General features: G+C 40.1%; 1 protein-coding gene across 8 annotated transcripts in view; it reads left to right on the top strand.

Moving 5' to 3' along the window:
- The window catches only part of grip1 (glutamate receptor interacting protein 1), a 189143-nt gene that overhangs the window by 159848 nt on the left and 1995 nt on the right, over positions 1-27300 (top strand). For 4 of the 8 annotated variants that reach the window (XM_007904960.2, XM_007904959.2, XM_042335254.1 and 1 more), the window contains exons 10-23: positions 1969-2124; positions 4965-5117; positions 5908-6094; positions 7395-7540; positions 7889-7969; positions 13684-13753; positions 14500-14645; positions 19408-19552; positions 19952-20091; positions 21159-21344; positions 23481-23640; positions 24936-25047; positions 25180-25248; positions 26596-26832. In XM_007904960.2, coding sequence (XP_007903151.1) covers positions 1969-2124; positions 4965-5117; positions 5908-6094; positions 7395-7540; positions 7889-7969; positions 13684-13753; positions 14500-14645; positions 19408-19552; positions 19952-20091; positions 21159-21344; positions 23481-23640; positions 24936-25047; positions 25180-25248; positions 26596-26832 — 1988 coding nt within the window. Of the gene's footprint in view, positions 1-1968; positions 2125-4964; positions 5118-5907; positions 6095-7394; positions 7541-7888; positions 7970-13683; positions 13754-14499; positions 14646-19407; positions 19553-19951; positions 20092-21158; positions 21345-23480; positions 23641-24935; positions 25091-25179; positions 25249-26595; positions 26833-27300 lie in introns of those variants that run through there. The other 4 variants (XM_042335255.1, XM_007904958.2, XM_042335256.1 and 1 more) reach the window with 4 other exon arrangements.

Genomic DNA, 27300 nt, shown 5'->3' with positions numbered 1-27300 from the left:
TTTCACGTCGGGAGGACGTCCCAAAGCGCTTCACAGAACACACTGTAAAGTGAATTGACTGTATATTTGTGGGCGAACGCGGCAGCCAATTGCGCACAGCAATGTCCCACAAACAGTCGTAGATTGAAAATGACCAATTTATTATTGTTTTTTGTTTTGGAGGGGTTATTATTAGGCGTGTGGAGTAAGGAAACTTGCCCAAGGTATCGCCCTGCCTGGAATTGAACCCAGGTCTCTCACTTGCAAAGCGAGTGCTCTAACCACTGAGCTACAGGACTCCAGTAATTTGTTTTCTCTAAAGCACTGTTTTACATTGCATTTAAGTTCCTTCCCACTTTTTTATTATTGTTTCCAATCAATTCCCATTCATTAAGTTTCCATGTCTAAAACTCTATACAGTGATTAAGAGAGTAGGCAGATGCTGAGGGGGGAAAAAACATTTATTGTCCAGCTTTCCCAAAAAAGGGTGTATTTTAGAGCATTTCCCTTTGATATCTTGGCATCTGTGTTCATTATGAGATGCTGAATTCAGGATGCTGTTTTCGGTTTCACACTGTTCAAAATTGTAGAGCCAGTTTTTGCTTTATGTTTGAAGCCTGTTGAGCACTGCTCTATCTGGGACAAGTATATTTTTAGATCCGGGTTACAGCAAATTGATAGTAAGACAGTAGGATAAAAAAGGATAGACTATTCAGCCCACCAAGCTTTTTCTAATATTTCATTAGATCTGACAGATCTTTTACTCCTGTTCTACACATTTCTCCCAACATCCTTACTTCCCAAATATCATTCTATCTCCTTTTAAAATATCCCAATATTTGATGGACCCCCAGAAGTTCATTCACATCAGCTACATCCCACTTTGGTCCTTATGAAGCCAATGTGGTACAGAAGCAAAGGTTTGCCCCTGCTGTTTCAGGCTGGAATATGTAGACAAATCTCTCCTGAGGTTGCATTTTGATGGGTTGGTTTATTGGTGGTGAGACGGACATCAGCTGTGGCTTGGACAATCTCTGTCTGAAATTGAATTTTTGAAAGTTGGAACATCTAGAATTTGTGTGAGTGTGAAGCTGATGCTTAAATATGTATTGGTGCGAGAAAGCGGCTACAAATAACTCCTGGAACATTCGTATGATCGTCTGTCTATTCAAAGCAGAATGGCATTGTTAGCAGTTATATCTTTTGCTGGTTGCTTCATCATCAGATGGACGTAGACTATATCTAATGTGTGATCTGGTGCATAAATCTCACATTCACGGAGCTTTGCCTAACGCAAACTGGGAGTGCAACATGTGGCCATTTGACTAGAGGCAGCAGGTGCATCTATTACAAACAATACTGACTGTACATCAGGTTGTGCAGTAGTATTAATCAATGTGGAGGTCAATTCACGCTGTTTGCTCTCGCTAGTGAATTTTTCGTTGCACAATTGTAGTGGGATTTCCATGATGCTGCAAAATACCAAACAGAGCCTGAGTTTGCTTGTGTTTGGCAAGACAAAATGTGATTTTTGTTTTTCGTAACCAAAATTGAAGCTCCTGTTACTACTAATTTATTTAGGAATTACCATTAAAAATGCAAATCATAAATCATTGCATCTGCCAAAGTATCTGCACGACTGTGTGACAAATGGAAGCAAAACCACATACCAACACATGATACAGCTCCATGTTCGAATTTCATGTTCTTCTCTGACGATCCACATTAAGAATGATTTAACTCACTGGGGCAGTAAATGTGGAGTGAAGAAGCTTTGGTTTTGCAGATTTTAAAATGCAGCACGTGTAGCTCAAGGGGCAAAAGATGCAGTAGATGAACAGAAAGATGCATCGTTCTACAGTTCGACTCAAAACTGCTTTGGCTTCTGTTAGATGTTGCAATCTATATAATTCTGTTGTCTCTCCCTCTTTTTCTGCTCTGTTCTATCTTTTTTTTGTATGTGGTTCCAATCATCCTTCATATGGACAGTCAGGGTTCAGAGGAGCAGCAGGCAACTTACCTGGGATGCTTATGGAAGCAACAAGAGCAACTTCCTCACCAACCAACACTATAACACCTATCACCCTGACCAGTGCAGGATGACCGCCTTGAAATACCAGAAACCTTCTCCTCAAAACAACCTTCGTAATGTTCCGCACTTTTCTTCCTCCTGTCCTTTTATTTTCTCAGCTGTTTTCCGTCCCACGTCCTGTTTGCAGGAGTTGAACCGACTAACAAATGTGCTTAGATAGATTGCGGACTAACCTTTAACAATGCAGCACAAATTTGTATACCTGTATACGACCAAATCTAACTACCCTAAGAAATGTAAAGCAAAATCAAAATATCTGAGTTGGACATACCAATGTCTAAACGCAAGATTTCAGTGTGGCACTCGGCTAGAAGCTAAAGTAAAAATGATAAATATCGTTGTGATGTGATGATAAAGTAGGATGGTGCATAGGAGCACTGAAGGCAACCTATCAGTGGTTGGCTTTCAGCCTATCTGCCCCCATTCTCTGGAATTCCAGCACAGAGTCCCTCCAACTCTCTCCTACCTTCACCGATTTCAAGTTTTGTCTCAAGGCTTAATTCTTTGATCGCACCTTCGGTCATCATTCCCCTCCTCACTCTTCGGCTCCCAACCCCAACTCGGGTGCCAAGCCAGGATTGTTGACACGAAAGGTGCTATAATGTAAATTTGTATTGTATTGGTGCAAGGGTCCCACACTACCTTTCTGAAAATGGAAATAAATCATAAAGTGTAAATTATAACCCTTATATTGGATGTGAGGTAATAAGCAAAGCCCCTTTGTTTCACATTGCAAGCCCACATTCATCTTCTAGAAAAATCAAGGAGATGGGTATACAATGTTATTCCAATCTTATTGTTAAACAGTATCGTTATTTTCACTGGAAACAAGTCTAGAATAACAATCAAAACAAAAACCAGGAGAATTTGATTCAACTTTTAAAACAATGATTTTCTTCTCTTTTCACAAACCAGCCGAGTGATAGTGGCTAAGAGTCAACCTGCGATGTGAGCAGCCGTTCAAAGAGAAAGGATTGTGAGTGTGCCGTGATGCTTTAGTCTTCCCTGAAATAACGACAAGATAGATGATTTAAACACCTCAATTCAGCAGTAGTGAAAGGGAGAATCCCTTAAAACCACAATACGATGGTGTGGCACCAATAGCACAAGGTATCTTTTTGGAATGGGAAATCCCATGATAAACAACAAAAAGTTTACAAGTGTTGTGATCAGCCCCATGTCAAGCCCCTTAATGCACGTTTTTAAAGACAGATGTGTCATCAGCTTCTAAACATCAAATGATGTAGTACTGTGATTACATGTACCGCAATACTTTTCTTTTTCTGTCTCTTTTGGGTTGTGTGAATATTCTTGAATTTTAACCTCACGATTACCTTGCTCGATATGAATTAAACTATTGTCAGCAAATACAATCATTAACCCCAGATGTTTGAGTACTCTCGTCATATCGAGTTTGCTTGTTTTTCTTTTGTCACTAATATTTTAAAGGTCAATGATATTGAAACTCCCCAGGACATAAGTACAAATTTTGTGAAAGCTAATAAATAGAATAAACGGTCCTAAATTAAAGGTTTGTTATTTGGTTCAACCCCTCTGCTTACATTCTGCTTATATTTTGCCTGTAAATCCAAAAAAAGCTACATTTTCATGTGAAAAGTCCTGGCTGCAGGTCTAATTCCAGGCAGCTTCAGTAAAAGTCATTTCTCTCAATTGGCCTTTCGTTCTCCCATGGTGACTTGTGGGGGGGAAGGGATTTCACATGAAAAGTTTTATAAGAACTCTTGAACCTTACCCATAGCATGCAGAGTGGCTGGTGTATGGTATTTCTAGGAATTGTTTGTACGGTATCTGAAAACTTAAGGCACGGCTTAAGGTGTTTTTAAAACTAGCATTAACTAAACACTTATTGACAGGTCTGGAAGAGCATATATTGCTTACTTCAATTACTCCAGACCTTATCGAACAATACGGCTATTGCCTTGACATTTATGGAGGAAGCTGCTCCATGGCACCTTAAAGCAAACCATTGAGTTAAAAGAATTCAGCTGATAACATTTTTGTGTGGGTTTGGAACTTAACATGTATAAATAACAGTTGGATTGGAGTACTAAAGCCTGTAACTCTAACCCAGCTGATATTTTTGATAACATGTTGTGGTTGTTATTTTTGCAATTGGGAGTGGCTGTAAGTGCTGTGAAGTATTTGCTGTGTAACATTCCTCAAAGGGGCCCGGTTATATCACGTCATGGGTGGGAGGTGGTGGGTCAGGGAGGTGGAGGAAGAGCACTTGCAACAGTTAGAATAAATGAGCTCCATTGAGTAGTATCCCTTACTGACCAAGAGAGTCCAGGGCTCATCAAAAACTGACCACTTGTTGGATTGATGATGACAAAATAACAGCCACAATATATTACAACAGGATTAATGTTATGATAATTAGGTTTAATGACAATTTCGCTTCTTTTTAGATCATTTTATTATGAATGTATTCATTAGTAATACTACACCATAACAAACCAGTTTAGGTTGACCTATTGTTATGGAAAAGAATCATATTGGAGTGGGAAAGAACACATCTTAAACTGCCGGAATTGTAAAGAGATGTGTCAGTGGGTTACTGAGTCACATTTTTGTGACAAAAAAAATTTGCGATGCTGGATTTACCCCGTTTTCCGTCAAGGTTTCTACAGAAATAAATCTACTGCATGGCAACGCTGCTTGTAATATCAATTGATATCTGTTCAATAAGCTAGAATTTAAAAAATGCTAAATATATTGTAAGAAGTTAAAGACCAAGGAACATTAAAAAAAATGGTCTTGGAAACTGTAACACAGTAGCTTGCTACAGACAACAGACTTGTTGTGGCCTGGGTTGAACTGTTAAATAATATTATTATTATAATTGTTAAACCTTTTCTGACTTTTTTTATAGCTCTGGTCTCAGCGTCGTTCTCTCCAGCGTCCATGAGTGCATACAGCCTGAGCTCCCTGAATATGGGGACCCTACCTCGCAATCTTTATCCGACAAGTCCACGAGGAACGTTGATGAGAAGGAAGATGAAGAAGAAGGATTACAAGAGTTCTCGTATGTGCTTGTCCCACTACAAAGATCACTGATCAGAACTAAACTCCTTCTCCCTGCCTCCTCTGGAATCCTCTCCCTCTATTGTGCCATCTCATCTCACCCACAAAATATACAGTCAATTCACTTTACAATATATTATGTGAAGCGCTTTGGGATATCTCGAAGATGTGATAAGGCGCTATATCAAATGCAAGGATTATTATTATCTCACTCCCTCTGTCGCTGTCTTTAAATCCTGCCTCATTTGTGCTATGATCCCACTCTCCTCTCTCTGTGTCTGACACTGTCCTTTGCAAAGAGCTCGAAGACGTTCTCCTATTTGAATATAAATAAATACTTACATTTGATATAGCGCCTTTCGTGTTGGATGGACCTCTCAAAGCGGGTCACAGTGATTTTAAAGTGTACTTTTTTTATGAGCGAATGCAGCAACCAGTTTACACACAGTAGTGTCCCACAAAAGCCGTGAAGTCAATGTCCAATTTTATCTCGGGAATTATTGGCCAGGACACAGGTTAGAAACTCCTTTCTCTGTATGAATAGTGCCATGGGATCTTTAACGTCAATCTGGACAGGCAGATCATTCACAGTTTAATGTCTCATCTGAAGGATGGCACCTCCCACAATACTCTAGTAGCTTTAACATGACTTGGTTAATGTTTTAATTCTTGGGCAAGTGTGCAAAAACAGCAAGTGCAATTAAAGTCCCACTGCATAGGTTGCAAAAAGTTGTGAGTTCAGTTGTGTAGTGGCTGAAAGTGATGCCTGCCATTGTTTATGTCATTCACAGTGTCTTTAGCCTCCAGTACGGTTGGTTCTGCGGGCCAGATTGTCCACACTGAGTCAGCAGAAGTAATCCTAACCAGTGACCCAATCTTAGGCTTCGGGATTCAGCTCCAGGGTGGCGTTTTTGCAACTGAGACCTTGTCTTCTCCACCACTGATTGCATATATCGAACCTGACAGCCCAGCAGAAAGGTGAGAACCCGCAGAGTTACATGCTGCAAACTGTTTCCGTAAACTTTGTGTGTGTGTGTGTGTGTGTCTGTCTGTCTGTGTGACACTTCAAGCTTGACATTTTGTGTTTACAATTAATTATGGATCATTGGTTGGCAAAACGGTTCCAATTAGTGAGTGCCCATTTTGTTAAATCCCACAATCTACTTAATTAGCTCCAAATAAAAAGAACAAGGCTTGTCACTTCTATTTAATTGTTCAATGTGAGAATGGGGAAAGTCATGATAACTGGATAGAACAGGAATCAAAGCTATGGAAAGCTTAGCACTAAAGAGACCCCAATTGCTTCCCCCACTTATGTATCTGAATCTAGAATGAGAATGATGTCCTATCTGGGCAAATTTCCACACTTTTTAAAAATTAAAAAAATGTCCATAGACTACATTTTGGTAAATATATTTCAAACATAGCAAACCGTACAAGACCAAGTAAAGAGGATGAAGGGAGAAAGTATACTTACAGACATGGTGGTGTCATTTTATACCAGGATTTATAAGCACCCACTAGTGTAAAAATGAACATACTTGCAGATAATACAGTGTTTGTGAGTCCTAACCAGAAAAGCTGCGTGAAGCTTGCAAGACGGTGCTTTCAGTGATGAGCAATGTGGCTTTAGATGGTTAAACTCCAGCAGTACCCCACTTTCTGCAATCTCCGAGTTTGGGTCTTGCTAATCTGTGCTGAATAATCTCAAAAATTATGGAAGCAGGGTGCATCTCTCCACAACGATCAGTTGGAATTTCCATACCCCCAGTGTCTATATAGAAAGAGAGGTAGAGAGAGAGAGAATCAAGACTTCCTTGAATTGATTCTGATGTATTGCACTGAATACTAAACCTTCGGCAACATTTCTGGCAAGTGCAGATTAAATTGTCTAAATCATGCCTAGAGTAACAATTAATTAGAATTGGGTTTTAAATCTTGTCACGTCACTTTAAGAAAATGCATCATGATTTTCACCAGGCAAAGGAAAAGGATGCCCTGGGTTCATCTTTTTGTTTAAGGTTCAATAGCAGTCAGGCTTTCTGATAAATTGCTTTGGTGCAATTCTTTGTTGAAGTGACTGCTTGAAAGATCATGTGACAGTGCTGCTTGACAGGTTTTTGACCTGTAAAAGGTGTGGGGCAGAAGTTCGTCCATAGAAAATTACAGATGGGAACAATCCTTATCAGACATTCAGAAGTTGTACACCTGAAGCCTCTTCTCTCGTGCCTCCTGAAGTGAATCTGACAGATGGTGTTTCTATCCCTGTGTGTGGCAGGTGTGGAATGCTGCAGGTGGGAGACAGGATTCTGACCATCAATGGCATCCTTACTGAAGACAGCACCCTCGAGGAAACCAACCAGCTACTCCGAGACTCTGCCATCACCAGCAAAGCCACTCTCGAGCTCGAGTTTGATGTTGCAGGTAACTCTGACTTTTGCGCACAGTGTGAACTAAATGAGAAAGTATTCGAATGTGAGTTTTTTTTTTAACAGTTGCAATAAAGGGCTGAGGTTATCGAATGAATACTGTGGCTTTGTCCTAATCTTTTCAGTTCACTTAAAAGCTTTCACTGTGACAAGACCAACCTATTACAAGAAGCTCCTGATAGTTTTGAGGTTGACAAAAGGGTTGCAAGCAGACCTTTCAGTCAGTTTTCTTTTAGTTGCGTTCATTCTTTTGTGCACATTGTCAGAATAATGTATTGTCCGACACTTTTTAAAATATGTATTCGCATCCACTTTGTTCAACCTTCATGCATTTCTTGCGCAGAATCGGTTGTACCAAGCAGCGGCACATTCCATGTGAAGCTACCAAAGAAGAGTGGAGTGGAACTCGGCATCACCATAAGTTGTGAGTATTTGCCCAAGCTTCAGACGCATCACACAGTCCCTTGACAATTTACTTCTGTAACAATGTCAACCTTTACACCCTTCGACCATCAACCTGTTCATAACCATAGTTAATATCTTGCTCTGTACAATGCCATTTATACTGAGTAACATTTTAAATTGGATACTTTAATGTGTTTTTCTTTTTTTAAAAAAAACAGGATTGGGGAACAACATATTTACTGATAAATTCTAAGTAACCAGTTTAAACCATTACACTATTTGGGAAAAGTTTATTTGTTTTTCCTCTCAGTCTTTTTCCTCACGCTTCTTTCTTCTTTGCCTTTTTCTTGTTTACGTTTTCTCCTCTCTCTTAAACATTCTCTTTTTACCTTGTTTCTCTCCCAACACCACGTACCACATAGTGGTGGATCCTGGCTGTGAACTTGGTCTAGTGATGCTGAGGGGAGATCTGGAAATGGACCCCTGACCATACAATGAATATCCGTAGTTTAAATGTACACCAATAGAGTAAACGTTTTCATACGTTTTGAAATTGAAACAAGTAGGATTAGTGAAAGAAGACAGTCATACACTTTATATTGTATAGAATCTGCAGTTATGTTATGTCTCTCTTCCTAAAGACACTGCCTCAAACTAGGCTGAGGTTCCAGGGATGTCGGAAGCCCTCTGGATCCAACTGATTATTCTTTAGATCTGAACTGAGGCAGTGGAGTGTCACACGCCAACCGCTAAAAAAATAGTGATCTTGCTACTTGTTTGCAGTGGGACACGGCTACTTTTAACAATTGATGCATGATAGACTCTGTGTTTCGGGGGGATGTGTGACTGTGGCATGCATTAGAACCACGTGTAATGCCCTAATGTTCACTGACTTTCTCTCAATGAGGGGTTAGTTGACTGAAATGAGGAATGGGAACCCTGGTTGATTTCCCTGCTGCCTTCTTCATGCAGAATCCTCAGTCAAATGTAATACCTTTGTCACCAACCCTGGGATCAGCTAACTAACTCACTGCAGGTCAAAATGACCTGGTCTGCATGGTTCAGTAGCCCACTGAATGTTGCATGTAACCGCTGAGACACCAGGGGAACTTGCAACTACAAATATTAACTTTTTCATGTCTCACCGGCCATCACTTATCTCCCACTGTATTCCTTCAAGCTGAAACGCAAGGACAATTCACAGACACATAGCTGGTAAAGACGTGTCACTGTGACTGAAAGCAGATGCACTTGTAGCAGAGGGTCTGCTAATTTAGTGGTGCAGCCTAGATGCAAGAATTCATAAGGAGATAAGGCGGGGGTGCGGGGGATGGAGGAAGTAGTTAAGACAGATCGGCAAACCTCTTCTGTCACTCATTCAGATCAGTCCTCCTGTCCTAGGGTTATGAAGATGACAATTAAGAAAATACATTGCATGAATTATAAGCAGGTTAGCATGACACAAGTAATAAAATTGCTTTAAAAGCATTTTAATGGGCTCTGTTCAGGTTCATCCATCAAAATGAATGTGATCTTGTGTTCATCCAAGGCATTGTATAGGGCAAAACTTGAGTGCCAATAATTGACAGTAACCAGAGATCTGAAATTACCAGTGACTTGCCTGTGAAATAAGTCCAAACCTATACTGAAGATGTAGTGGGAAGCAATTTTGCACATCAGCTTTTGAACTTGTCTTTGTAGCATGGAATGATGGCAGTAGGATATATACGTGTGGAAATTCCATTCAGTGATACATACGTGGCCCTTGGGATGTCAGTGCACTAATAGGATTTCACATTATAGACAACCCTCATCAGAGGTGAGGCACGGGACCCTGAATGGAACTTTCACCTCAGTTGTAGGGTGTACAGCTAAGAAATGCAGAAGATAAACCGAAGAATGCTGATTCCTCTCCGCATATTGCATTATTGTGGAAACACTTAGACACACTTAGAATGCTTTACTTTGTTGTCACCAAAGCTCTAAAGGAGACATTCAAATTGATTTACCATCAAGAAACCCGAATGTTGCTAACCCTGTGCTGTAGATTTGTGTAGCACTCTTTAAGCAACAGTGATGAAACGGAAATAAATATTTCAGAGCTAAAATAGACGTGTTTAAAACACTGGTGAGTCCATTTGATTCAAGTGTATCAGGTGGAGTATTTAATAATAATCCTTTCACTTGATGTGGAGCCTTTCATGTCAGAAGACATCTCAAAGCACTTCACGGGATACACTATTTGCTACTGTGGGGGCAGCCAATTTGCACACACCAGTATTCCACAAACGGCCATGAAGTGATTGATCAGTTTTATTTAGGGAATTCTTAGTCAAGACTTGGAAGAAATTTTGCTCTCTGTTCAAATAGTACCATGGGATCTTTAACATCCATCTTGGATCTTGGTTTAACATCACCCAAAGGACAAGACCTCCAACAATTCAGTGTTCCACAAAGCTGCACTGGAGTGTCAGCCGAGACCTTGGGCTCAATCAAAAAATGAATTACACCTGCATTAAGCACCTGCATTTCCCTCTGTATGCGAGGGATTTCACATGGTGCATAATATACAGTTTACCCATCGTGCTTAACATGCCATCGTAATGTGGGGATCAAATTCTACAGATGCTTGACTATGATTAAGTCGCTAATACAGTACTAGGAAAAGAATTGCAATTTATCCATTAAATTTTCCGTATTCACTGGTGTGTGTAAAGCACTTGTTTTAAGAAAGTGTAACATTTAACACTGTTAGATTGAACTGATCAAAGCCTGATTCCCTAGTGACGGTGTAAAACCAGGCAGCTCCTTGATTAGTCATGAGTACATGTCATTTTCTTGGCACATCACCTACATCTCTTCTCTGGCTCCAGTGATGTGGTATCAGTGATATTTCCTCTTGTAGACCACATTCACATGTTGCCAATTGAGAATAGAATACCTAGTGTCAGAATTACAGGGCAGTGCTAAAATACTGGCTTGCTAACTTCCCATTTAAGTGATATTGGTGTACTTTACGGCTTAAATTAATGCTACTCGCTAAACCTCATTTACTGCAGCAACTTGCAACCCATTAATTAAACAGTTTGAATTTAATAACTCAGTGAGTTAAGATGGTACCTCTTTTTTAAAAAAGGAAAATGAATGCAGTTCGGAGACTGCACCTGTTTTTCACAGTTTACGACGAACATCTTTCTCCAGAGGGAACATGCACAGGAATCAGCACAGCTCAGGGCTGCGCTCTTTTCTTCCACTGACAATGTTTAAGGACAGGGGAGGAAATTTAAGCTTGAAAGTTTTTTTTAATCCCGGACTATATTCCAATTACTTGTCAGCTGGTGATTAATTTATGAGCTGAGTTTTCCAGCACTTAACTGGGTTTAAGAGAGAGATTCCTCGTTGCGCCTGCTGTATGAAAGAAAATGAAATGTGTTTTGGAAGATGAAAGGCCTATTGTGCCGTTAAACTGCTGACAGATTTACTCACATGCTGCTGCAGCACAAAGGTCAACCTCAGGATATTCCTGGTTTGAAGCTTGCTGTAGATTAAATAATAATAATCCTTTGATACAGCACGTCATGTCTTCGAGACATCTCAAAGTGCTTTACAGGATATACCGTAAAGTGAATTGACTGTATTTTTGTAGGCGAAACACATTAAATTCAGTCTTGTCTTATTTCTTCTGATCATACAATGCCAGGTTGAGAAATGGACATCCGTGTCTCCAAATACAGTACTTGGGAATTGAGAATTGGAAATGGAATTGTGAATATACAAACTCTGGATAAATCAGAGCCATGGTGTGTAAATGTAAAATCATCCATGGCATTCCAAACTAAATACAGTATGTTACTGTGTCAGAAGCTTGTGGGTTCAAGCCCCAAGTTGGTACTTGGAATCACATAGCCTAAGCTGACACTGCACTGCAGCACGGGGCGGGGTTGGGGTTGCATTGTTGGAGGTGCTGTCCTTCGGATATGATGTTATACCGAGGTCCTGTCTTCCTCTTCAGGTGGATGTTAAAGATCACATGGCACTATTTGAAAAGAGAAGGGAGTTTCTCCTGGTGTTCTGGCCAACAAATCCCTCAAATAAAATTGGTCAACAACAACAACTTGGATTTATATAGTGCCCTCCATGCCGGACGGCGTCTCAGTTAATGGCTCGCTGTGGGGCATTGCTGTGCGCAATTGGCTGCCACATTTTGCCCACAAAATACACATCCAAATCCACTTTACAGTATATCTGTGAAGCGCTTTGAGACGTCGCATTGACCTGATAAGTCGCTATATCAAATGTAAGGATTATTATTATACATACACATATGTAAGTGTTCCAGGATGTGTGTTTTGGATATTACATTTACTGTCATTTGACATTCCATGTGTTCAATGTGCTGGAAAGATAATAATAATCCCAGCATTTGATATAGCTCTTATCACATTGCTGAAAGTGCTTAACAGGATTTAATGTGTAATGACTGCATTTGTAGGCGAATGTAGCTGCCAATTTGAGCACAGCAGTGTCCCACTGGCAGCTTGTAAACAGAGCACCAGATTTTGCCATTTACTGAAGTGCAACTTTACTGAAATATTCTATGCATCCTTCCCACCCCAACACCCACTCACCTACCAATTAATGTGAAGCTGATGCATCATATTTGAAGTGCGTGCATGTTTCTTTAACATATTCAGTGCTCCAGTATGCATATTAGTTATTCAGTTACTATCCAGACAAATAGCTTGCACCACAATCACATGAAAATTAAATTGGCAAGGTTTTTGTAATGTCTGATTATTTATACATATTCTTTATACGCTGATTTTTTTAAGATATGTTAGTCAAAATACAAAGGGAGCCTTTACACTGGTACTGCTGGAGTGTAACCAGCTAAAACTGGTTGCCATTGATAGCGCTGTCTGGCAAGCTTTCCCGCAGCATTCCAGCTAGGTCTACCATACCTGTTAGGGCTTTGCTGGCAGGATTAATGGTAGTGGGAAGAGTTCCTGCCCCCAGTGACTGTTCTGCCATTCTAAGTACTGCCAATGAGCCAGGCTGGCTGTGCTGTCATCAGCAATGCCCTAGAGTACTGCAGATCCATCTGGCTCAGGAACTGAACTACCGAGACTGCCACAGATGCTGACAATCTGTTGGCAGACATGTCATCTTACAGCCAGTTCAGCTCCAAGGAGACCCAGCTTATCTCCCCCAGCTCCCACACCACCACCAAGGAGGATACTATACATTTGTCATCTGCATAGTTATGCCAGATAAACGTCATTCATTCACATTCATAAAATTCATGACCGTACATCGCCTATATCTATTTTTAAAAATGACTCAATGATTTATTTCAGGATCAAATTATCTGATTCATAGTTGTGTTTAATGTCTTTTTTTTGTACTGCTAAATTAACCCTATTGTCTGTGAATCCTCACAAGCATCAAAACTAGTAGAAGACTGAATACAGTTTTATAATTTTGAAGGCAGTTGTATTGACCTTAATGCGTTTTGTGCATCTGCGGGTAGTCTATTGAGGCTGGTCTGAAGTTTTTCCTTCTTCCCCTCCCCTCACCCCGAAAAAAATATATTCCTTTTTGCTCTTTTTCTCCATCTCCTTTTGAAACAGTTTGATCTAAAATTAGTTGAGAGACCTTTACAGTATAAACACCAACAAAGGCGTATTTTCCTTTTGAAAAATGTCTTGCATTATAAATTTTGTGTTACCACAGCACCTGCAAGCAGAAAACCAGGGGATCCTTTAATTATATCCGGCATCAAAAAAGGGAGCGTTGCCCACAGGTGAGCATGGTCATATTTACTTTAAAAGAAACCCACAGCCTCCTGCACATTTGCTATATTAGTTCTGCTCAACACCGTAAATACATGGAACCCCTATCACAGTGTATTCCGATATAGTACTGCCTCACTTATAGCCCAGCTCTCCCATGAGACAGGAATAACCGTAAATGCGATAGACAAGGCTTCCAGTGCTGGCTTCGTATTTCTAGTTCATTAATGGGACACGTCTTATTACCAAAAGGTGAGATAATGCGATTTGCGTTTCTCCAGAAAACCTAGTAGATTTAGGTTTTGCATCTTCATGTGCGTGTGTGTCGCTGATCTTCTTGGTATGTAACGTTAGATGAAACATACCCTACAACTCACCAGGTTCTGAACCGGTCACAAGCAACTAAAACAAAGCAATGACAATTCCCTCAGCTCCAACCTCACCCATGCCGCACCTCTGGGGGAAGATGGCAACATGAGATCAGTAAGAACCTCAGTGCTGTGGTGAGGTTCCGGCTGTTTCCTTCGTCCCATTGTTCCAAACTCCCGTGTGTGTAACTACTGCAAAGACTAAATGCATTGACTTGTGGTTACCTTCCAATGTCAGCTGTAGGTACTTAAGTACTTCTGTGTATACAGTGTAATCATTCAAATGACCTGTTGAGCAATAGAACTGTCTGGAATTAAGTGCCTCCAACTAACGATATGTTCTATAAGTTAGCAAGTTGCACTAAACAGATGACTTTGTTTCTGAGCAGGACAGGAACATTAGAGCTGGGGGACAAACTGCTTGCCATTGACAACATCCGCCTGGACAACTGCTCTATGGAGGATGCAGTTCAGATCCTTCAACAATGCGAAGAGCTTGTGAAACTCAAAATACGCAAAGACGAAGACAACTCGGGTATAGTGGATGAAGTGACCCAGTTTATTCACAACACTTATATGATACACTCTCCATCAGTTTTCTTTTCTGTTTTTAAAAACTTTAAAATGAGCAATGTAAACTTAATGTTTGAGGGATTAGAGGTCATTCTAGTTTTACCTGCCCAAAAAAGTCCTGGTTGTGAATCTATTTAAATTCCCTCACCTCCAACCTATTTCTGTTGATCAATTTCTGTTGACGAATTGCTATCTGTGGTGCACAACGAATGGAATGGGTATGTTTCAATAGGGAGAAACTGTTACGGTGGTATAAAGAACAGAGTAAATTGAAACACAAAATTTAGGTCAACATGTCAAGGTTGTTATCTTCTTAACTTCAACTGCTTAGAACTCTATATGGATTTTTGGCTCAGAGGACAGATAAGCAATCTGCTTCTATGTCTATGTCTGCTCTACTCTTGATTCAGTCACCAGAGAATGTGTCAGAGGAACCAAGAGGGAAGTGGCTCATCTAATGATTTTTATAGCTCGTTGCTGTTCTAAATCAAGGCCTCGCTGGGTGGTTTATTGTAGGCGCACCTTACAGCTTGCTTCTTCCAATACACAGTGTCGGAGCATCAATGCACCACACGATGCACGATGTTTGTCACTGAGATACATTAAAGTTGTAGGCTTGTGATTGATCACAAGTCAAGGAAGTATAAAATCTGAAAGATAAATCACGATTATGCTGATGCTCAGCAGAAGCAAGAACTTGTTCCACTTCAATACCAAATTAATCCAGTCCTGGTTACTTTTTAAAATAAATTTTATTCTCTGTATAAAAAATACTCAAAGAATAAATCGCTCTCCCCAAAATTTCACCAAATTAATTGAGTATAAACCACCCAGGGAGTCCTTGATTTAGAACAACAAGCTATAAAAATCATTAGATGAGCCACCTTCCTCTTGGTTGCTCTCACGCATTCTCTGGTGACTGAATCAACAGTAAAAGAGTGCAGTAAAACTAGAGCCAGTTTCAAGTTCCAGCTCCATATCTAGCTCCTATGTTTTGGACCCAAATGCACTTAATACATAAAAATGATTCACAGAATTCTGTGGAGAACGATTTATTCTTTGCGTTTTTTTACACAGAGAACACAATTTATTTTAAAAATACTTACTTGTTTGTCCTCACTTTCAGTCATCTTTTCTCACCCCACCCTCTTCATGTCCCACCCCCCAGCTCAGGTGCCCAGCCAGCAGTGTGAAGCACTTTGAGACTTCTTCCTGACATGGAAGGCACTACATACATTTACATTATTGTGTTATGTTTTTGTCGCTTTAATGTTTTTCACTTCTGAAAAACTAGAACCTTCACACAACCTCTTCAAAGATGCTATTTGAATTGATTCCAAAAGATTGTTGCAGAGTGGAACCATAAAGTCAAAGAGTAGATCTTAATCCATATAATTCTGACCAAAACAACACTGCAAGTAATTTGCGACATCCTTACTTTGCTGCAAAAATGTAACCATTGAATGGTTAAAGAGAGCTTTCCCAGAGAAGTTATTTTGCAGTAAAACTGCTCAGAAGACAACAGCCACAAGATAATTACAAGTCACATTTAACAGAATATAATCTGGAGGTTTTGCTGTGTTGTTTTTGACATCTTAATTATTACGAAAGTGCGCTGGAGCAAATCTGCTGTGAGTCACCCGCACTGAGGAGGCACAGGAGCAAGCTTTGACATTTATGCATTCATCAAAGTGTCTTTGAAGACCCAGGCTATAATTTGTTGTCCATGCTGCATAATTATATGTCACAATTCTTTCAGAGGTATGTTTTCAGTTATGCAAAAATAATCGACAAGTATGATTAATCCTTCGGAGGGGACAAAGGCTGCAAGATAATGCGCTGAAGTAATATTAAAATGAAAATAAAAAGCTACCTGCCAGGACTCTTAACATATGGAAGTAACATAGTTTAAAGTCATCATATACCCAGAATTTGGTGCTTATGTAGTGTTAGAAATGTGAAATGGTTTTCGATTCACTGTCAGTCTTAGCATCAAGTGTTGTCTGATCAGATTTTGCAATGAATATCACAGATGTAGATTAAACTTTAATCTACAAAAGTCCTGTGTATCTTTGATTTCACAGGACTAACCTCACTGGTCAAAATTGTCATATTTTCATTTCTCACCCCACTTTGTCTAAATACGATCATCAGACAAATGATGATTTATGGCTAGTTTTATTTTCTTGGCTGATCCCTAATATGACACATTTGACATTACCCAAAAAACCCTTCAATTTGTTGGAAGACAGAGTAGACCGTTTGAAAGTATTCATTTGTTTAAAAGGAAATCCTTGCAGCCATAAGATAAGGGAACTGAATCAGTCTGCGATCAATTTGAATCCAGGGAACAGAGATAAAATGACATTGTTCAAAACTTCACTGGACTACTGAATCCCTCAGAATGTTATTATCCTGGCAAACCATTAATATTAATTGCAAACTTCTATTCAGTCTTTTGTTAGTTATGTAACTCATAATTGTGATGTAAAGTGCTTTGAGGTGTTCTGCTACAGAACAACAAATTACATTTGTTTAGCGCCTTTCACGCTGGGAGAATGTACCAAGGTGCTAATCTATACATCAAAGGGGCTATAGATTTGTTGTTGTTGGCAGGGTACAAATGCCTGTAGTTTTGATGAAGATAGGTCGTCACTGAACAAGCACAGCCACCCCTTTGCAGAGAGTATGTGTAACACGTCTATGACTCTTCAGAGATGTCTAAACTTAGTACTTGACCAGCTTATGGTTGGTATTTAAAGCCTAAAGCATTTTGAGCCTATTGAGTAATAGACCAAACTTTTTCTGTAAGGAATGTTAAACTAAAACCCCTTTTTATATAATGTGTCTCTTATACCCTATTCTATCTGTAAATTCAGATTTGTTTCAAATCTTATTATGAACTGAAACAAAAAGTTTGAAGTGCAAAATGATAGCAATTGAAATTTGTTATAGCTTTGCCAATCTGAAAAAAATACTTCATGTTCATCTACAAAATAAACAGTCACTACACTTTACAGTATATATTATGCAGTGTTTGAAACATTCTCCCAACTATATCAAATGCAAGAATTATTTATTTGGATTATTCACGTTTTTTCTTCAAGTGAGCAAAGATGTGTTACGCTAAATGAGTCCAGTACTCATTGTGTTTGTGTGTGAGTGAGAAAAGACAAGTAATAATGACCTCTCTAATAAGCGCAAGTTCCTTCCTCTGATCTCCACACACTGCAGGCTATGCACAGAAGAAAAATCAATATTTTATGTAATGTTAGTGTTGAACATGTGCAGCAGAAGCATTACATTTTGCCCTGATTGTGGCAGACAGTGATTTAGAGAGAGGTCATTTGTGCAATGAGTTGCAAAAATCCACACAGATCACAGACTTGCTGAAAGGCTGAATGAATTCTTGAGTTTCCCAACAGCCTTATTTGGTTTTATTATTAGGATGAGCCACAAGATGCCGTCCTTCTTGATGGAAGATGTATGGCATCTTTTGCATGTATATAGCACTCTTCACGTAGGGTAACATCTCAGAGTGCATTAAATAGACAGGGTCGAATAAGTAAGGGAGAAGGGGTAGGTGACCAGAGGCATGATTTAGTTAGGATTTAAGGTGGCAGTTAAAGACAGACAGACAGAGAGGGGCAAGATGGACAGGTAGAGTGTGGGACTTCCAGAGGTTTGGGGAGTAGGAAGTGGGAGAAAGGAAAGCTGAGGATTGAGATGGATGCCAAGCTTGTGCACTGTTCAGTGAGTTTGAGCGAGTGGTCAGGGAGCCTGAGTCAGTCAGTTAGGTAGAAGAGAGGATATGCTGGCAGGAGCCTAGAAGGATGGTTTCCATCCAGGCCCTGATGTCTGGCCGGCAAGCAGATATCAGTGGACCTGAAATCAAGAGGAGAAGTGGAAAAGTAGATTTGGGTTTATTGTGCTGTGTTACTGTGGAAAAGGTGGTGGGCAAGTGAAAATCTAGGTCAGTAACAGCTCTTGTATTTTGCCCACAGATACGTGTTCTATTGGTATGCTGAACACCATTAGCAGAAATTTCGGGAAACAAAGTGCCTAGGCAAATACTGAGCAGATATATGGGAAAGAAATGAGGAGGTTAAGACCTCAATAGCTATTTGGTATTGTGGGCTGAATCTATTGTTGGCTAAATGAATAGCCCAGGTATATTGACTCAAATCAATCTGGTTAAATCTTAACCAAGTCTATCAAACTGGAAACTAGGCTGACCCAGTTGAATCCCTGTTCCTCCAACTGAATAACAGTGCAAAGAGTCAGCTGTGTGTCATCTTGCAATTATTACTTGTATGTTCCTGTTATCACTGGGGAGGATAAAGGCTATAGGAGGAAGCAGTCTGAAACCCTACATAGTCTGAACCAAAGAGTGCTTCTCATTTTGGTCTCTCCTGACAACACATGACAAGGGAGGTGAGGATAAGTGCATTTTGGCCAAGCGAAGAGTAAAATTCACTCTAGCTGTTGTTCATTGCACATATGTTAGATGAGAAGTTAATGGTATTTTTTTTTCTTTGTATGTCTTCATGTTATAAAGGACCTAGAGGAAAAGAAATGAACTGCTCAATAGAATCCAGACAAGTGGTGTGAAGTACATTCTTTGCATTTCTGTTGCTCCTACTTTGTATACTTAGATCCTCTCTTTAATTAATTCAGCTATTACCTTTGTACCCAAAAAAATCCTTTTATTGTTTCTATTCCAGATGAGCAAGAGAGCTCGGGGGCGATCATTTATACTGTAGAGCTAAAACGTTACGGTGGTCCTTTAGGAATTACTATCTCAGGCACCGAAGAGCCATTTGATCCAATTGTCATCTCAAGTCTAACAAAAGGGGGTCTGGCTGAAAGGTAAGGTGCTATGTATTTTGACCCTACCAACTTGCACAATCCCCGAGATAGAAATTCCTCCACAATGGCTGAACCTTTCATGAGTCTCCTCTATTAAAAGCATTGTAAACTCATGTCGAGATTTGTATTGATTTTTAGGAATATAACTGATGCACAGGATCATTATTTCACAGAATCTGATTTGTTTTTTTGGTACTATTAATTTTCTGCTCAGTAGATCAGTGGTAGCTCAGGATACCTGATTGAATATGAAAATGTAACCGCTCATGCACATTTGAATTGGTTTAAAAAAATGTTGCCGCTATGTGTTTGTTTTATGCAGTTACCCTGTGCTCTTTTATGTTCCTTATGCTGTAATTTTTTTTAATGTTTCCTAAATCTTTTGTTATTGCATTTCAGGACTGGTGCCATTCATATTGGAGATCGTATCTTGGCTATAAATAACAGCAGTTTAAAGGGTAAACCTCTGAGTGAAGCCATTCATCTTCTACAGATGGCAGGAGAGACTGTCACCTTGAAAATTAAAAAGCAACTCGATAGTGAGTACTGAACTTGCTGTATTTACATTTTTTTAAACCAACTGACTGGATAGTTTAAAATTCATGGCCTGCCCTGCCGTGGGATTTTAAACAAGCTGAGATTAGATTCAGTAAGATTTCCTCTCTTCTGTGGAAAAGGCAAAGGAGTGTTGGTAAACTGCAGGGTTTAACCCCAGTTTCTGTAAAGCAAATGAAAGAGCACTACTCAAATATTTAGTGCAGTTATTTGCGCTGGGTAAGTGTGAGGGCAAGTGCCCAGTGTCCACTTGGAAACTGCCCTAATTGTAAGATGGAGATTGAAAGTGGATTCTGCAGATCCAAGTCCCTTCACTTTATACAACTTGTTACTTTTCTGAGATTGACCCTGGAGCAAGACATTGGTTGATATTTGGTTGGGACTAAGGCAATTTATTGGGGTTAGAGCTGGGTTGATAAGAACACAGCTCTATCCCCAATAAATTTTCTTAGTCCCAAGCTCATAAGAGCATCTTCCAATTGTACCAGTTCAGTATTTCAATGCTGTGTATCAGCCATCCTTTCTTTGAGTGAGAACCTCAGTTGCTTCCAAATATGTCAACTATGTGCTCCTTAGATGAAATTCACATTGGATTCATGTTACATTGAATTCTTGGAATCGTTACAGAGATGAAACCTCCACCTATTCTGGACAGGATTTGGGTCCCTGTCCCAGATGTGAAATGTTAAGAGTCCTCAGCCACAATGTCGCTCTATGTTTTACTTCTTAGCCACAATGAAGGTTTGAAAAATATTCTCAATATATGCAATGGGTATTACAGGGTAGATCTTGAGAGATTTGAACGATAAAGATTCTTCAGCCCATTTGATTTCAACCTTTTGAAATACCCAGCCTATCATCCTTTCATTACAAATCAAGCTGTTTTAGAGGTGAAGGTCAATACGAAATTCAACTTCAATACAAAATTATATTCGTATAGCGCCTTTCACATCGGGAGGATGTCCCAAGGCAACTTCAGTGATCAAAGCAAATTATAGTCATGTCATGTGCTTGTCTATAAAATTATTTGGTGTTTTTTTCACTTTTGCAGTGTCGAGTCCAAAAAAGTCCTCTATTTCAGGCCAGCTGAGTGAGCTGAGTGATGTGGAAGATGAGATTCCCACTGTCCAGAAGCCAGTGAAGCTTTGTGACATATTCTCTACCACTATCCCCAGTGTGGACAGTGCTGTGGAGTCCTGGGATGGATCAGGCATTGACACTGGTTACGGAAGTCAAGGTAAGGAATAGGATGTTCTTTCTCCCTTGCCATGTTATTCCCCCCCACCCCTCGTCTTCCTGTTTTTAACTGCTTTTGTTTTTTTTATAACCAGTGTTATACTTCAAACAGAGGCCATTGAGTCTGCTTTACCATTAGGTCGTGGCAGCATTTTATCTTTCTCATAATGTTTGCCTTTTTTCCTCTCTTAATACCTTTACTTCCACAATACCTACCACATTCTAAGTGCCACTGTCTGAATCTGTGACCTTCTGGGACAGTTCCTTGTCATGTGGAGTCCTGTAGCTCAGTGGTTAGAGCACTCGCTTTGCAAGTGAGAGACCTGAGTTCAATTCCAGGCAGAGGGCGAAACCTTGGGCAAGTTTCCTTACTCCACACGCCTAATAATAATCCCTCCAAAACCAAAAACAATAATAAATTGGTCATTTTCAATCTATGACGCTTTGTGGGACATTGCTGTGCGCAATAGGCTGTCGCGTTCGTCCACAAAAATATACAGTCAATTCACTTTACAGTGTGTTCTGTGAAGCACTTTGGGACGTCCTCCCGACGTGAAAAGCGCTATATCAAATGCAAGGATTATTATTATTATGTATCAGATGGTGTTTCACTACCCACTAAAAGCCAACAACCCTAGCAGTGCAGCAGTGGCAGTACTATAGACAGGGTTTATGACCGTGTTTTTTTGTAACCATTTGCTCTTACCATTTTGTACGAGATACTTGAACATCTGAGAAAACCATCACAACTTTGTTTTTTTAAGAAAAATCCAATCAAGGGGGAAATTCCGTAACTTTGTGTATGTGAGTGGGTGCCAGAGAATAATTTTTAATTGTTCCTTTGCCTGCAGAGCCTGCTGGATGCTTTATGAAATGACTGGTAATTGAGAAATGGGTTATATGGTTTCCATAGATTTCTCCTTGTGGGATTGGCACTGGTGATTGTTATGTGACCAGAAATACCGCTGATGGATGTAGATATACCTAGAGAAATGGGAAGAGAGTCAGTCATCCTGCACCTGTTAATTTATTATTTACTAACCTATTGATATTAAGCTGGGATCTTCAGCTTCCCAGAGTAATCACTGTATTGCCAGGAAATGAGCACTGTGCTGCAGATAGACGCAGCAACATTTCAGCTACTCCCAGATGCAGCATATTGTTAAACATTATAGATAATTTTAAAGAGCAGAAACTTTCTGCTTTGTGCCAGCTGCTCAATGCAATTTACGGTAATCCCATAAAATGTTGAACAGCAAATGCTAAGAACTCGTTCTTGGGACACAGCAATAAAATATTGAAAGTAGGATTTGTAATCAGTAAAGGTCAAGCAGTCTACTGCTGTAATGAACAAATACAGTGGTACCAAGCTACAAAGACCAGGAAGGATCAATACCAAATCAACATGGTTCAGTAACACATTATGTGCTGCATTTACCCATTACACCAATGTTCCGCCTGGGTCTCAGGCAGAATTTCAGTAGGAACACTACAGTTGACCCTAGCGTGACACTGGGCTAGTGAGCAAAGTAATAATATTCCTGCTTTTAATCATTATCCAAGTAGTTGGTGCTGAAAAATGCCTTTAGGATTGGGGTTAGGATCAGATTGAGCTTGGCTGTGCTGCCTTTCATAGTCAAAGTGAGTATAAAATTAGGAAAAACAACGATATGTATCACATGCACTGCAGAGTTAGGATAAAGATAGTTACTATTCTAGTTTGGGAGTGGGGTGGTGAAGGGAAATTGACACCATCAAGTTGGAGAAAATAGTCCGATGATATCACTAGCTTCTGTTACATACCAGAGGTACAAAGCAGCAAACTTTTTTCACACTTACCAGTCTACATGAGAGTGATGAAGTTAAGTGGGACAGTGTGTGGGCCAGACTGCTGTGGAAAGAATAGTTAATTGAAAGGAAGTATTTTTTTTTAAGGTGGCAAGGCTTCTTCTCTTGAATCACGACAGGTCTCTTGCTCTCTGTCCCTATGGTTGTGTTGTCTATAGACAGAACATATTGCATTCTGTAAAATGCTGTCTTTTTATTTGTTTCCTGTGGATTTCAATCCATGTATTTTAAATATTCCTGGATTGTTTCCAAAATCAAAACACTGCAAATTCCATTACTTCCTCCAAAGGTCCTTCTGGATATCAAGCATCTGGCTACAGCCTTCACGCTCATGAATGGAGAAATGCTAAGCATATTGGCAATCTTTCACCTGTAACCAGGCAGCACAACAACCCTTATCATGATATAGCATTGAGCGATGATGAATGGGACAGGCCTACCACCAGTGGGTGAGTTCATGAATTTTTCATGCGGAACAACAAACTAAACTAGCTGTATTTTTATGTGCGATTTGGTTTTAGTTTCCCCTTGCTGAAAGATTTAATCTGCAAAATCTGCACCAGTGATGATCAAGAGCAGTTGCTCTCTGCTCATGTCCCAAAATGTTAGAGAATTGCAGATAGGCATCAGTACATTTTGCAGCTGAATGTTGTTTGATTTGCCGCATTGATCTTTTAAGAAGAAGAAAAGTGTGGGTTACCGGAACATGACTACCTTACTGTTTATTTCTCCTCCTCCAACCTCGCCCCGTCTCTCCAGAGGCTCAAAATTCCATCTAGCCTGTCAAACATAGGTTTTGTTTTACGATTTAAGATCGTGTAGAGTTGTCTTAATTTGGAAGACATTTCTTTGCAGTTCCTTAAATGCAAACCAACATCCAATTTACGAATGAATTTAAAAAAAAATCCAGAATTCTGCAGGATCTTAAATTTTAGGGCAAAATGATACTTACTAGCTGGTACTAAGAGGTGGAATTTCAGGCCCGGTCGTGGTTCCCACTGGCTGTGACTCTGCTCATGTGATACTTGAAATGCCAACCTACACAATGAGTGTCAGTGGCCATTTGACCTTAGGAGCCAACACAGTCGATCCCTATCCTTATCCTCACACTACAACCTAAAGGCTACTTTCTAGCAGTAAGATCTCTGGCTGCTATTCTCTTTTTATTATAAAACTCTCCTTCCAAGCCCAAGACACCGGGGTCAACGCTGGCACCTCTAAAAGTTAGTACAGACCAGGGATCGTGCTTGAGGCAACCTGAATCTGCATAATTATATGAGGGACTAAGGCTCAATGTCTATCCACAAAAGTTTAAAAATCTATATTTTTATGGAGTATTTGGGTAGGTTGTATTATTTTATCCAGTTTTCCTTGATCTTGCTGCATTTGGCCAACCCCTGGAAAGGAAAGTGGGAATATGACACTGCCTGAACATGCTGCATACCTGCTTGTTCAAGTTCATAAATTGCAGTCGCTGTGGTTTTACAGTGAGGGCGCACGAAAGTTCAGTGTGATGAGGAACACAGAGCTGCTCATTAGAACACGCAATCTTCGCAAGTTGAACTTTCATCTTACACAAATGCTTCCTGTTAAAGTCCCAGAAAATCAGACTTGTAGAAGTCATTCTGATGTTCTTCATTAATCAAGTTGCAGAAACAACAGATTTAAGACTGTTTGTTGTGTATTGTAAGTTGGGACTTCACCTTGACACTGAATAGTTTAAGTGTCTGTGAATACCTTTCAGCTATGTGGGCGGACATGATGGGTTAGAAGCTGACCAGGAGGAAAATTTTTGGTCCCAGGCCCTGGAAGATTTGGAAACCTGTGGCCAGTCTGGAATCCTGCGAGAATTGGAGGTAAAGAGGCCCTCACTTTCTTGCTGAGCTGAAGAAAATAAAAGTAACTTTCAATATCATTTTACGCCCCATTCATTATTCGCAGCGTTTGTATTTTGGCTCACATCATCCAATCTCACTTAATGATTGCAGGACCCTAGCTCTTTAAAGGAGATGGCGAGCAACCAAAACCAACTGAATTTGAAAAACGTGGCCTTATTGGTATATATTTCTACAAAAGTTGTTGTCTAATGTTTTGTGTGAAGCAACGTTTTTCAGATCTGGCTTCTCATACGGCTTCTAACACTCAATGCAATGCCTATAACCTGGGCCAATGGAAAAGTGCGGACATATTTGGTGAAAATTTCAGGGACATTTGTGCCAAATTTGGCAGAAAATTGCAGTATTTGCATTACATTTTTTCACTTTATTGATCGAACCTAAACATAAGGAGATAACACATATTAGATTGTTGCAAAAAAATTAATTCTTTAACGTAAACTGTGTGGCACTTTTTTTTTGGGGGGGGGGGGCAGTGACGTCAGGTAATCAGCGAGTGGCCCGTGGGCCAGAAACTTTTTTTTAAAGCAGATTTGTAGCGGAGGAGGGCGTTTATGGCGGATTCCGTGGGAGAAGTGCTGCCGCACTTTTCTATTGGTGCAGCCTATAACTTACCGCCGACAAACAGCTAAGTGTTTAACACTTATGTTGCTTTCTAATTCATATTGATACACGTGTATATATAAAAACATCCACTGTAGTTTTGAAAATACTGTTACTACCATATTGTTAATTTTTAAAAAAAGAGATAACCCACCTTACCATACAAAAGAGCACAATATGTGAGCAAATGTCTTACATTTGTTTCAGATTGCTTAACTGCACTGTTCATTCACGATCATTAATACAAAGAGCTGCCCTTTAATTTGGCTTTGCTTTGTACCCCTTTTGTATTGGTTAGAGCACTGTAATAAGCGAGAGGACCCAGGTTTGATGAGTGAGGGAGCAGGTGGCTCGAGGTTCAAAATAACAACAACAACTTGGATTTATATAGCGCTCTCCACGCCGGAAGGTGTCTCGGAGCGCTTTACAGTTTAGGATCCTGGGACCGAGCCAGGGGAAGGGGGGGGTAGGTGACCAAAGGCGAGGTCGAAATGGTCTTCAGCAGAGACCTGAAAATGGGAAGGGAGGGAGCGAGACGAAGGGAGTGAGGAAGGCAGTTCCAGAGCCTCGGGGCATAGTGGCTGAAGGCACGGCCGCCGAGGGTGGAGCGGAGGACTCGGGACAAGGAGGAGGCTAGACCCGGAGGAATGGTCTCAGACTGGATGTGGTTTCCGTGAAGCGTTTTCAGACGCCTCAACGATGTGATAAGATACTGTATCAAATGCAAGGATTTTCTTTAAATAATGACTTGACACACCCCAAAAAAGCACAGTATGTGAGCAAATGTCTCATTCATTTATGTTTCAGGTTGCCTAACCGCTGTTCATTCACAATCACTAATACAAAGGGCTGCCCTTTCTTTTATTTGGCTTTGCTTTTTACTACTTATGTTATTTAATCCAAAAGGCAACAATCATGTCTGGAAGTGCCCTGAGCCTGAATCAGGGCAACAGCCCAACCCACAGGGCACTGGGCAGACAATCAAGCTTCCACGAGAGAAATGCAGTCAGACCCCACTACAGTCAGAGCTCCCGCTGCAACACTTTACCACCAGATGCTGGGAGAACAAAGTCAATGGCAATTCGGAAAATCAAGCAAGAAATGAAAGAAATTATGTCCCCAACACCTGTGGAGTTGCACAAGGTTTGAAGCTGATGAGATGTTTTTCCAGTCCTGTTTTATGAGTTAGAAAAAAACTACATTGATTACCTTTTTAGGATCATCCATACTCTGAAGCAACCATCACAATCCTTTAGAGGTTGTGTGAGTGACTCAAGCATCCACCCCTTGACCCAAGAGAGACAAATTTCTTTTGGAGATGGCTGTCATGCCAGTAAACACAGAGTAGTCTACTTTATCTGAATTCTGTAAAACCAGCCCAAGTGTCTTGATGACATGATAAGGCACCATATCAATTGCAAGAATGATTGATTTGGTGAAATTTGCACCCTACCCGGGGCTTACTGAGGAATCACATCTCTTATTATAATGACAAAATTTCAAAGACAATTCAGCTTACAGGCAAAAATCAGCAGAATACTCTTTCAGTGAAATCTACTGGGAAGTTTTCTTATCACAGATGGGTATAGTTTATGAATGTAGTTATTCGAG

The sequence above is a fragment of the Callorhinchus milii genome, unplaced genomic scaffold (genome assembly GCF_018977255.1).
Source record: "Callorhinchus milii isolate IMCB2004 unplaced genomic scaffold, IMCB_Cmil_1.0 Scaffold5, whole genome shotgun sequence".
NCBI lineage: Eukaryota > Metazoa > Chordata > Chondrichthyes > Chimaeriformes > Callorhinchidae > Callorhinchus > Callorhinchus milii.
Note: the sequence above shows the minus strand (reverse complement) of the source record. Positions and strands in the feature narration are given on the sequence as shown.